This window comes from Lepisma saccharinum, chromosome 24 (assembly GCF_977018435.1).
Source record: "Lepisma saccharinum chromosome 24, izLepSacc3.1, whole genome shotgun sequence".
Taxonomy (NCBI): domain Eukaryota; kingdom Metazoa; phylum Arthropoda; class Insecta; order Zygentoma; family Lepismatidae; genus Lepisma; species Lepisma saccharinum.
The window spans coordinates 46,269,168-46,282,607 of NC_139252.1; the positions used below are offsets into that span (position 1 = coordinate 46,269,168).

The following is a 13,440-nucleotide window of genomic DNA, read 5'->3' on the forward strand; positions in this document are numbered from 1 at the left end:
TATTTTCATATCATATTTCATTCTATAAGTAAGCAAACAATAGCCTATATGTTAAGTATTTTTGATATAAATATTTGTAACACTATCTTTATGTCGTGGCCACTTTGTTTATGATTTCAGTAATTTTGGATATATTTAAGTATCTCAAAATACGTAATACACGCATGCAGGCTATATCAATTAGTTACTTAATTGGAAGCACCAGCATCCTATAAACTCCTCCACCCACAACCTGTACTTCACTGTCGCCGTCCACACCAACCACCACAACATCCGTTTCAGCGACTGCTTCCGGCTAACGATCATCCATCTCCTACCCCAACCAGCCAACACCTCTGTTCGCAAAAGATGGGAGAGGGCATATATATCGGCCATGAGTCCAACCACTCCACCTGGCCTGAACAAGGCCACCCAGTAATGCCCACCCCTCACCCATCCTCCCTCCCAACCCATCCAACACATACACAGTTTTCGACGAGCCTGGTGACGAAACAGTGTTTTTTCATTCTACACACCGCTTCTTCTTCGATGGGGACCTGGAAACTCTGCAGGGCCCCAACTTCCGGTTCCGTCTCTTTCGTCTCACACCGATGATGCTACTAAGCTAGCGAAAATTTTGAATTTTTCCACTGTCCGGTGAGTGTTTCCTTTCTCCTTCTTTGATTTATATATATATATATATATATATGGATAACAGCAAGGAGGGCCAAAAGGGCTAAGTAAAAATCAAATAAGGTAAAAGAAAACACTCACCGGACAGTAGGAAAATTCAAAATTTTCGCTAATTTATAGCATTCCGTCTTCTGTTTCTTCTCACACCGATGATGCTATAAATTAGCGAAAATTTTGAATTTTCCTACTGTCCGGTGAGTGTTTCCTTTTACCTTATTTGATTTATATATATATATATATATATTATATTTAGGTCTAGGAATTAATTTGTGCGCCTGGACAAGAGATGGCGTAACGAGCGTATCGTCCCACAGTTCCGTGTAGCCACACATGCGTTGAAAACTCCTGTCAGCGCGCATCGTTCGTAGTATAGGGCAGTTGATTGACGCGTCAACAACAGCATTTTGTAGTCAACTGAACATGGCGCAGTTCGTGCCAGATAAAGTGTTTTTGCGGGGTGTTCTCCTTCATTACTTTAACATGCAGAAAAGCGCTACCGAAAGTCATCGTATTTTGGTGGAAGTGTATGGTGACCATGTGCTAGCTGAGCGAACGTGTCAGAAGTGGTTTGCACGGTTTAGAAGTGGTGATTTCGGCCTGGAAGACCAAGAGCGACTTGGACAGCCAAAAAAAATTGAAGACGAAGAATTGAGAGCATTGCTCGATCAGGATTCGTGTCAAATGCAGGAAGAACTTGCAGAAGCATTAGGCGTTGATCAAACAACAGTTTCCAAATGCCTCAAAGCCATGGGAATGATTCAAAAGATGTCACATTGGGTTCCACATGAATTGAAAGACAGAGACGTTGAAAGACGAAAAACCATTTGCGAATTTCTGCTTCAAAGACAGAAAAGAAAGGGTTTTTTGCATCGCATTGTTACTGGCGATGAGAAGTGGATCCATTACGAGAACCCGAAACAAAAAAAGGCCTGGGTGAAGCCAGGTGAACCAGGTCCATCACAACCGAAACGAGATATTCACTGTGCAAAGGTTATGCTGTGCATATGGTGGGATACGAAAGGTGTGGTGTACTATGAGCTGCTGCAACTGGTTGAAACTATTAATGGAGAATGTTATCGACGACAATTAGTGCGTTTGAAGCAAGCTCTGGCCAGGAAATGACCAGAATGGGATAACAGACATGATAAAGTTATTTTTCAACATAACGCAAAACCGGTCAAAACCTATTTAGAAAATGTCGGATGGGAAGTTTTACCCCACCCGCTGTATTCACCAGACGTTGCTCCTTCGGACTACTACTTGTTCGATTGCATGAATAACGATTTGATTGGACAGCGGTTCACTTCTTCAGAAGATATCGAAAAATGGGTCTCTGACTGGATTGCTTCAAAGGATGAGGACTTCTTTTGCCATGGAATCCGTAACTTGCCTGACAGATGGGCGAAAGTGGTGGCTCGCGATGGACAATATTTTTCTTAAGGTATTTATGTATTTTGTGTTTGAATTACAGCTTCAATGTGTGCGTAACAACCGCACGAATTAATTCCTAGACCAAATATATATATATATATATATATATATATATATAAAAAAATCACAGTATGTAAGTGCATCAGGCCCAATTTCATCTTAATCCGGCCCTGTTTATACACCTTTATTCCATGCTGTTAACCAGTGACTGAATCCATCATATGTACTTAGGTCCAAAATGTCTCAATTGGCTTAAAAGACATACACGATGTTTACTGTTACAGTGCCTGTACACATGGTGAATGATGGCAGAGCAAGTCCTAGAAGATGCACCATCTGAACCACAGCCACAAATGCCTCCACCCCCACAAGACCCACAACTCACCAGCCTTCAGAGACACAATAAGGAATTTGAAAATGCCGTGAGAGACATCGCACAGAGAGTCATGTTTATTGACTACTGCTACGGTACGTATAACAAGTGTTTTAGCCAAGTCACTCCTTTTTGTTTAAGATTCTGTTCCAAGTCCACTTTTTGGCTAATCGGGATTGGGTCTACAATTTAAAGTGAGATCCAAACCACTCCTCAACCAGTTATTGAACTCTAGGTCCTAGGTTCCCTTGATTGCAAGGCAACAACATTACTACAATGGAACCCCGATTTTACGTTCCCAGATTTTAAATTTTCCCACATTATATATTCAATCTTGATGGTCCCAACATAGCAAAATGTTAAAAAAAAATTCTTGATTTTATATTTTCCCACATGTTAAGTTTTTTCAGCCTAGTCCTTAAAAAAACGTAAAATTAAGGTTCTGCTGTAATATCCCATTGGGAAGGCTCTTGTTCCATTTTGTTTAATTTAACTGGACTACTACTTTGCATGTATTCAAACATTACCCAATATCATTATTCGGTAACAGTTTCATACATCGGAGACATATTTCTTCCATTTTACACAAGAAACTACTTACGGAAATGAGTTTCTCCAAGGTTTACAACGTTCGTCGAGGTATTTTCTTTCATCGTGGAATATATTTAACCAGGAAATCATGTATTTTTCAAGAGAAATATCTCACCGATGCACAATTGCCATTGCTTTCATTTGCTTGCCCTACGACAACCGGATGCTGCATATGTTTGATGACGTAAGCCCCTGTCAGTGTTTCAACCCCCCCTTTTTTTTACTATGCTTGCCTAACCTAACCTAACCTTATCGGAAATGGTTCGTGGGGCTATCCGTGAATGGAAACACTGCATGCCCACTACGGTAGTGAAGATTTGCCCACCTTATTGTGTGTTATGGAAGCGAAAAAAGGAGTCAAAGAAATTACTCTCTATGTGACAAATTGTGTTTCTTTTCATGTGAAAAGCATAATGGCACCTTGAACTATGTTCCACAATACACAATTGGTAAGTATGAACCATGCGAAACACAAAATATCCAATTTTAATGTGTCTCCGATCTACGAAACTGTTACCCATTATTCTATTATAGTTCTAACATATCAAAGACTGGTTGGGTCATGAGACTACATATCTGCCAGATGAAGTTTTAAGGACACAGTTGTTTCAGGGTCTGTACATAATACAGTAATTATTTGCAGATATAGGCTTATCAGTAAAATAGCCAACAATACTGATCTGACATTTCTATAAATAGCCTGCATCTTAGTGCAAAATTCTTCAAAGTGAATGTATCTTGTCGTAACTTTGAATGCAATGTGAGTTTTTGAAAAAAAACAACTTTTTTTTTAAAAACATAAAAATTGAAAATAGTGATCTGATATCCGTATGTAATTTTAAATATATTTCAAAATAAGGACTGCGTTGAATAGCCATATCACGATCTTATCTGAAAGGTTTTGTGATTGAGTTGTGAGTTAGACATGGGTGTTCCTTTGCAATTCATTATTAGAGGCTGGATATTGCCCAAAATGCCTATTTTGTGCATTTCCTGTCATCAGATTTGTATGCTTGCAGTATGGAAGGTTTAAGGGTAATGCAATAATTATATGTAAATTCTGTAGTGTCTGTAATTGCCTGTTAGTGCCTAAAATGCTTCAAAAGAGGGACAAAATAGAGTTTCAACTACGGAAATTGTGTTTTTGTGCCTCTTGGTTTAGATTTTCCCACAGGCGGATTCAAGGAGAATGAGAAGGTGCTCCACCTCCTTTTGATGACTAGAACTTAAACAATACATGTGAATAATAGTCAATCTCCTGTCTAACGGTATCTTAACCTTTACTCTGCTGAGGGTGTCGTCAGAAAGTAACCCCAGTTTCGCAGAGGCCCTTGGTGCGAATTTTAAATTCATACACTTATTTGACAAAAAAATGTTATAACTCTTAGACTATTTGACCAATCTACTTCGGGTAACTTTTGTTTTGCAGTTAAAACATAAGGGCATGCAACCGTGCAGAAATAAAAACGCCAAAGCCAATTAGAGGGGTTGGGTGGGCCGCAGTCCCCAACTTTCAATAAAAATAAAAATGGGGAGTTCGTTTAACACATTCGATAATGTAATGCACCCAGGAACATGAAATGACTTTCATTCGGTTGAGAAAGGACCATTCTTTGAAAATAAGGCTAAAGTTTGCGTGCCCTTCCCAAAATAGCAGGGGAAGAGGGGGCAAACTCCCAATTTTTTATGATTTTCTTCATTGAAAGTTGGGGGCCGCAGCCCACCCAACCCCTCTTATTGGCTTTGGCATTTTGATTTCTGCACGGTTGCATGCCCTGATGTTTTAGCTGCAAGATAAAAGTTACCCAAAGTAGATTGGTCATATAGTCTAAGAGTTATAACATTTTTTTGTCAAATAAGTGTACAAATTTAAAATTCCCACCAACTTCCATACGTAACTTCGGAGTCGGGGGAGGGGGTGCATCCACATGACGTGCCAAAGTTTCGTTTAACACACTGTAAGTGTTTCCAACCTAACAGAAATGTATCAAGATAATAAAAAAACAGGAATTTTGCAATCAGCTGCATGGTCGATTTTTGAACCAAATTACGAGTAGCACCTTATATTCGATGGTCGAAAAATCAACCAAAATACGAGTAAAGGTTAAATGTGCATAGTAAGGGGTCTAATGCAGGGCACATACAGCTGAGAGCAGCTGCTAAAACTAATGGCTAAGAGCTCTAAACCTGGTCCTGCTAGCCTAACCACATATGCATAATTTGAATGGAGTGGAATTGTTTCAATCCAAAACACAGACAGGAAAATTAACGGATCCGTATGCTAGGCATGTCACTTAAATGTGACATGTGCATGTGCTTTGATTGTTGCAACAGTTGGACCAGTGTTGACACGTCTGTAAAAGGTAAAAAAAAAAAGGTAAAGTGCTCCCCTGTGCTTAGCAACATGCCATGAAGGCATATAGGGGGTGTGGGGGTAACGCCCCACACTTTCTTGATCCGATCATGAGTGGGGGTGATGTGATCAGCATCATGCCCCTGACCGCCTTTACTCCCCAGGGTTTCCCCCTGGTACCCATGTCATTCGACGCTGGGTGGGTGCCAGGGCCGCTTCCAACGTTAGAAAAGTTCCCGGATTTGAACCGGCCAGGGATCGAACCCGGGACCTTGAGCATGGTAGTCAGACGTGTTACAGACTGAGCCACTGCGGCCACTTGACACGTCTGTGGATTTATCTATTTCATTAGTCTTGTAATGACTTCAAGGATAATTAATATTTTTATATATTTTTTTTATCCTAGATTGCTTTCCACTGAATAAAATCAAGATGCATAAGTATTACCAATCAAATTGCCCACCACAAAGTTCATGAACTTTATTTTGCGCAATGAGAGCTTCTAGAATTAAAACAAACTTACAAGCTGCTGGTAATGTATGCAGCAGTATATTTAAAAGTTCTATAAAAAACACGTAGGTTGCAAGAGAAAAACTGTTGAAAATAGCAATGGACAATTGCCCAGAAATACTTGTGCATCCCACTGTACATCACTTTTTTGCAAAACACACACAAATAAATACAGAGGCAGAATAGAAGCAAGATTGCATGTACAGTGAAACCCCGATTTTGCATTTTCACGTATTATACGCATACATTCAATTTGATGGATTTAACATAGCAAAATGTAATAAAATTTTCTGGCATGTTAAGTTTTTCCAACTTTAGCCAGATAATTAGTGCTCTCAACTTTGCTGCTAGTGGCTCTGGGTGCAATCCCTGGTGAGAGCTGTAAATGCCAGTGTAACCCAGAGTCTTGAGGAGATTGGGGTAAGGTAGGGATGTGCCGAAGCCGATTACAGATGTATGAAAATCGGCAGAAATTGACATATCGGCATCGGCAAAAATCCGATATTTAAACCGGTACAGATTATACTAGAGTTTTACCTTCTAATAAGTTTTATATTCTAGTTTTGTAAGATTTATTGACAACTAGGTTATGATTCATCATTATTGTAGAGTTTTTATAATAAAATTATTGCAAACTCTCATTCAGAGGATCAACTCAAAATCGAAAATAAAATAGTACATTGCTGAACCAGGATCTGCTGTTGTATTGGAAATTCAAAAATGAGTATTCAAACCTGAAGCAAGTGCTGAGAAAATACTTGGGCATACCTGCTGCATCAGTATTCAGTGATAATGAACAGATTTGCGATAAGAGAAGAAGTAGGTTACTTCCTGAAGTGATTCCAAAACTCATGTTTCTGAAGTTGAATCTGGCAGCAGTACATTGCCAACATTAAGAACAGGAATTCATTTTGCATTTCAAAGAACTGCTTGTGTACTAATGTTAAATCTCTTGAGAATCCATGTCCTTAAAGGTTCACATAACCACCATTTGTAGATGCAAATGTACATTCGCATCTCTTGAGAATATATATGTATATACATATGATATGCAATATAAATGTACATAGCAAATTTATTTTTGTCATGCTGAAAATAACATCCCATTTGTGTTTAATAATCTTATGTATCGGAATCGGTTAAATATCGGCATCGGTATCGGTTCCAAAAATTATCGGTGAGTACATCGGCATCGGTAAATTTTCAGCTTCGTCACATCCCTAGGGTAAGGTAAAGTTCCCTGTGCTTATAGCACTGTGCCATGAAGGCACATTTAGGTGATGTGGAGGTAGGGCCTCACACATTCTCGATGTCGGCCATTTTGGAGGTGATGTGATCAGAACCACAATCCCACACTTTGTGTGGGAACAAGGCTGAAAAAATTCCGACCTTGGAACACCCACCTCAGGAATCGAACCAGGGTTTCCCACATGGCAGTCAGATGCCGTACCAACTAGACCATAACTTGAGGACAATTTAGGAGCTACTTGAAAAAAAAAATTGCAGGCTCCACTCTCAAAAGCCAGAGAAACAGTGGAATTCAATATGCTGACCACGCGTCACCCAATGAAAAAATCACTTGGCAGGCGGTCAGTGTGTGTAGTTATAATTCAGCATCAATTTCCATACTACTTGGTTGCAAATTTTACATTTTCACTTTTATTTATTCAGACCGAGCTAAGTGTGCCGAGTGGGTACGCAGGCTTGCAGTGATTCCAAATGACACACCAAGCTCCGCAAAGCTTAGAAACGACTACATCCAAATGCTGCGCATCATGGTGAGAAATGGAAGATTATTTAGCATCTTTGCCAAGCCTCCGCCAACACAACAAATCCCACCGCTGCCTGAGATGCTGGTAAGTTTAATTTCTTCCGTTCACAGTTATAATAAATAAACTCTGTTGTAAGTTGTACTTCTATATTTCTACACTACGTAGTACCTCTTCTAGAAATCCAGTTCTAAATTACAATACACATAATTCTAGATTAGTATTGCGCATCCTTTTTTTAGGGAAATGAACTACAATCAAGGATCCCAAGTTTGCCTCGAAGCGGACCCATAGCTCCAGCTATCTGTCGCCGCTCACCAGATGGGAGGGCATACGTCTCGGCTAAGCCAATCCCTGGTGCAGGAGTATTCTGCTATATGTGTGTATCCCCAGATCCAACAGAAGGAAACCAAAACGTGTAAATCTCTCTGCTTTTTAAACCATAAAAAGTCTATACTGTTTGATGACTGTACCTGGCCAAGAATTAAACTTTTTTTTCAGCCTGAATGCGGAGATCACTAGTATTACTACTGTAGTAGACATTCCTATGAACTCTTCACTTAAATAAATACTTTCAATCTAGTAGTGGTGATGATTTTGTTCTTTAGCAAATAATTTGTGTGCTTATTAAAATGTGTTTATTCATGTAACATACAGGGCGAGTTTCAAATGCTGGACAGATCCAAGGTAGCATGTGTGAATCAACATAATGCAAAAGTTCATGTAGTTTTTTTGACCATGTCCACTAAACAATGAACCGGGAGTTAACTATGCAGCCTAGGGCTGAGCCGGTAACAATCTGCCATGGGGGCCAGCTATCTACGTTAGACTTTCAACTGGAAATCGTAGAAGCTAAGTTCAACATGAACATAGCACCAGGCCATGAAGGCCCATTTAGGGGATGTGGCAATTTTGGAGGTGATGTGATCAGCACCATGATCTGGCCACCTTTACCCCCCCAGAGTTGCCCACCATACCCCAGTACCCATTGATTTGAGGCTGGGTGAGTCCAAGAGCTGCTTTACGCAGGAACAGGCTGAAAAAATTCCACCCCAGGAATTGAACCCCTTTCGACTAGCCTTACGGAGCCAGTAGAAGCTATCTAACGTTATTTATTCAGGAGATGAAAGGTCAAAAAATCAATTAGCAATGCCATTGGAATATTTACTTGGTATTTATTGATTGTGACATTTCATTAATTTTGATTACATAGAGCAGATTTACAGAAAAATGCAAAGATTTGCTTTCAGCTAAAACTTTAAAAAATGTAATAAAGAAAGTGTATACACATACATTTACAAGTAAGCAAAGAACTTTCATTACAAATCCAATATCTCCCAACTGTGCGAAATAACTGTTACTGTTTTCTAAGCATCAATAGTTATAAAGATGTCAATATTAACTAGTCACGTAATGATTAAAAATAAAATATATTAATCTCACATATACCTTCTAACATTTGAAGTGTACCAATGGGGATCAAGCAAACCTGCTAACTTGGATATCATAATGAAAATCAACTCTCATGCATTTAAATAATATAATATGTACGTATTGATGTCAAAGACTATTCACAGAAGAGAGATAATTGACAAGGTATTTGGCCGTTTTAGTCCAGCTCCGATGCTGTAAACCTTAATGAGAGAAAATGTTTGCATATAAAACAGAATCCTAAGTAGAATGTTTCACTCAGCTTCTTTACAAACATAATTCTTCTATCAGGATGCAATGCAGGTGTTGGCTGTTACAATGTTTTTAATGTACGGAATAAAGCAACTTAACAGCCAACATGTAAACATGGACAATTCAAGCAGTTACCAGAGCCCAGCTAATAGTTAAGAAATCTGATCAATAATGATTCATCCTAGTGTTAAGTATGTTACATGTGGCATAGACAGGGTGAAGGAAGAAGGAACTTGCATGAAAGGCACATTCTTACACGACACAGGTTACAAAACATGAGAATGGTTGGCGTTGATTCATGCACAACCGATTCTGTTCAACCTTAATTTCATGAAACTTTACAAAAGAAACGTTCAGTCACCTGCAGATGCCACGGCAACAAGAACTGAACTACTTATTTACAGATGCCTGGTCGCGTTTCAAAGTAACAAGCAGTATCAAATCGCACTGATGATGCTTAGAAAACCCTTTCCCCCTTTGATACTGGAAAATAATGTACCCAAGTCAAATTACTACAGCAGAATTAAAATATCACATGCTCTGCTTTTTACATAAGAAAAATAACGGAACAAGCATGTATTAATACCTATCGGACTGTACTAGTCAAAACTTATCAACTCCGCAGTTTGCTCACTCCCCGGCTGCTGGTTCTGTTGCGGTTGGCCTGGCATCATACCTCCCTGCTGCGGTGGGAACTGCGGATGGAGACCTGGTCCCGGAATAGGCGGTGCGCCTGGAGGAACGTGGCCTGGCATGGGACCAAGCATGGGTCCGCTTGGTTGGTTCGGCACGGGAGGTTGGCCACCCTGTCCAGGAGGAGGGGGTCCCGGCATGTGGCCTGGCTGATTGGGAGGTGGTCCCAGTGGCATGGGTCCAGGTACCTGGGACCCTGGCTGCGAACCTCCTTGCATTGGCGGTATGTGTGGGGGTCCTCCTGGCATTGGCCCAGGGGCTGGAGGGGGGCCTGGCATGGGACCACCTGGCATCACTGGTTGACTAGGTGGAGGCTGAACAGAACCGGGAATGCCTGTAAATAAAATTAAACTCATTAAAGGGGGCATTCCCCAGAAAGTATTCAATCTGGAAATTATGTGTTTTTTAATTGCATTAAGATTTAAATGTTTGTGAATGAATACAATTTGCATATTTTACCAACAAAAATTATTAGCGTCTATAGCCTATATGCTTCACAGACAAATGAAGTCAAAACTTTGCTACCGTTTTAAAGCATCATGCACGTAACACATTTCCGTTAATGCTTTTCATGCATTCAGGTTATATCATCAAACTCAAGTTTTTTACCATTTGTTAGCAGATGTCGCAAAGTACTTCACAATTCTATGAATCACTTCATCATAATTTTAATTCAATTGCATGTCTAGAACCTTACATTTTGTGTGTGAATGTTACACACATAACGCTGGAATGCTCAATGGTAATGTTTCATATTTCGGAAATGAGAAACGCAGTAGTAGATAAATGCAGACACATTAGTACTCACTTTTCCGCGAAACTGATTTTTCGTAGTTGTATTAATTTCAGGGGCCACTGCCACCATCCTCGTTGGAACTTCTTGCACTGTTGCTTGGCATGCTTCTCTTGTTTTTAGTTCTCTGGCTGCTGCTAGGTGCACTCTTGTCAACTGTCCATCTGCATCCGTTTCGTCTGCTATCGTCCGGTGTAACAGTGCACCTAGCACCAGCCACAGAACTAAAAACAAGAGAAGCATGCCAAGCAACAGAGCAACAAGTTCCGAGGATTGTGGCAGTGGGCAATGAAATTAATAGAACTATGAAAAAACAGTTTTGCGGAAAAAGTGAGTATTAGTGTGTCTGTATTTAATGGTAATGATATTAGTCTACTATTTGTTATCATTCGGCCAGGCTATGAAAATGAAAACTTTCTTCTTGTATTAGCGTTTCCTGCCTCCTCCTTATTTATATTTGAATATACATACATAAAACAGACTTACTATATAATGGGGCTCACTGAATATTACTAACAAGCAAAACAACAAGCACTATGACTATTATAATATTGATTTTGTCAACCCAAACCACCGCTGCCAGACTCAATTTGAATTTTTAACCATTCCATGTTACCTTGTTTTCCCATCACACTAAAAAAAATAAGATTTTCTAACCTGGTACAGTATAGCGGGGATACTCGTGGAAAGGAGGCCCAGATGGGATGGTTGTAACAGGAGGGCCCGATGGTGGAAATGGACCAGTGCCTGGAGGCATCATCGGAGGTGGATATTGTCCATGCACCGGAGAACTTTCCGTTACAGGAAAATTCTGCTGGGGACCTAAAAGAAAACAATAATACGGTAAAGAAAATGTTTGTGGTCATACAAGGTCTGTCCAAACAAGAAACCAAACTTTCAAATTAGGATGTCATGGTGCTGCACAGTGGGATTCTCCAGAGGTCATTCTTGCTTTTTGCATCGCTCCACAGCAGTGGTAGTCAACCATCGTGAAACCACAGCTCGGTAAATTCCTTTTTAAAAAGTCAATGCCACAATCCCAGCAATTTCACTCGTAAACACCTTTCTATTTCTTTTAACGTTATACATGAATTAATATGCACCCTTGAAATTAAATATTAATAAATAAATTAAGGTTGATTGATTCATTGAGTTGATGTTTTAAGTCCACTTTATGCACAGTAAGGCTAATCGGGACTGGACCTATAGTTTTAAAGTGGGATCCGAACCACTATGTGCCTCCAAAATAAATTAAGGCATAAAGAGTAATAGTTCAATTTTGTGAAAGCTTGATGAAAATATAAATTAGGTTGAAATTAGTTGTCAACCACTAGATCTATGATATATTGTAGTTTCCTCAGGACAACATCACTAAATACAGTTGGTAAGTGCTGATCTTCATGAGAATGTTGCATTTTGAACACTGAAAAATTGAAATTTATTTGAATATTTCAACTACAAAATATTTGTTAATGAAAACTGCTGCAAAATATAAAATAAATTTCAGGAAAACCTCTTGGGATCTAGTACAATCAATGGCCATGTCATGGCCCAGTGGTTGAGAAACACTTCATACTGCTTTAGAGAGTTTCATTACCATTCTGCAAGCATTTAAATCTCGGGAGATGACACTTCAGTGGATTGGGCCAAACCAAAAGTGAAATCAACCATCGTGTGTGCCACCTCTCTTTGAGTATCACTCTTCTCTCATTGTGGCATGTTCTATTCCTGGAACCACAGGTACAAGTGTGTCCAGGTGTTTTTTTTTTTTTTTTTTTTTTTTTTCGTCGTCGTCGGGTCCACAGAATTCCAACTTGGTTCCTTCATCATGCAGGAAATATGTCTATCTGTATCTCAACAAGTACGATCATAAAGCCACAAACGTGATTAAACAGTAAAGGGACACAGAGATGGACTTTATGCCAAAGATGCTCACATGCTTTGTCACAAATATATTTTTGGAATCTCATCCCCTCAAGGGCACTGAGATAGGTTGGTTTGTTTTTTGTAAATTTCATTTTTAAAAAGTAATGTTATCACCTATTCAGGTGCAATTTAGTATTTTTTTTTTCTTAGTAATACGTAATACAGTTTGGAAATATTTTTCTTATGTTAACACTAGACCAGTGAAGTCGATAAAGGACACCATAAAAATTAATATTTAGAGTACAAAGGGATAGGAGTTCTCATCTGTTTCATAACCTCACCCCTACTGTCATTGTTGTAAATTATCTCATTCTAGGGACTATAGTGACAGTAAATTGATGTAAAATAATTAGTTAAATCACAAAAAGGGGAAGCTTACAATTTCAACACACTCAAAACAAATGTGGAGAATATCTATTAGTAATTTTGGATCTTGAAATATTCTTACAAAAGATATATGGTAAAACATCTAAAATTAAAAGTTGCAAAATGTAACAGTTGTTTTAATATCCATGCTTCTGCGACTCTTAGACCTTGACATTTCTCCACATGTAGTAAAATTTAATAGTACACAGTGTACTATGGGGAAGAGAGGTTGACATTTGAATACAATGAACATGGAATATATGTCAATAACTAAAATATG

The 13,440-nt window shown here is 39.1% G+C and overlaps 2 protein-coding genes across 3 annotated transcripts in view; one reads left to right on the forward strand and one right to left on the reverse strand.

Moving 5' to 3' along the window:
• The first annotated feature begins 2,390 nt into the window (after positions 1-2,390).
• Positions 2,391-8,232, forward strand: LOC145978229 (uncharacterized). Its single transcript, XM_083110702.1, has 3 exons — positions 2,391-2,571; positions 7,602-7,786; positions 7,942-8,232. The coding sequence occupies exons 1-3, from the start codon at positions 2,406-2,408 to the stop codon at positions 8,119-8,121; spliced, it is 531 nt and encodes a 176-aa protein (XP_082966828.1). The 5' UTR covers positions 2,391-2,405; the 3' UTR covers positions 8,122-8,232.
• A 628-nt stretch (positions 8,233-8,860) lies between these two features.
• Positions 8,861-13,440, reverse strand: part of Hrs (Hepatocyte growth factor regulated tyrosine kinase substrate) — a 49,435-nt gene continuing 44,855 nt past the window's right edge. For both annotated transcript variants that reach the window (XM_083111042.1, XM_083111041.1), the window contains 2 exons: positions 11,526-11,690; positions 8,861-10,409 (listed from right to left, as the gene is read on the reverse strand). In XM_083111042.1, coding sequence (XP_082967168.1) covers positions 9,982-10,409; positions 11,526-11,690 — 593 coding nt within the window. In that variant the 3' untranslated portion in view covers positions 8,861-9,981. The remainder of the gene's footprint in view (positions 10,410-11,525; positions 11,691-13,440) is intronic.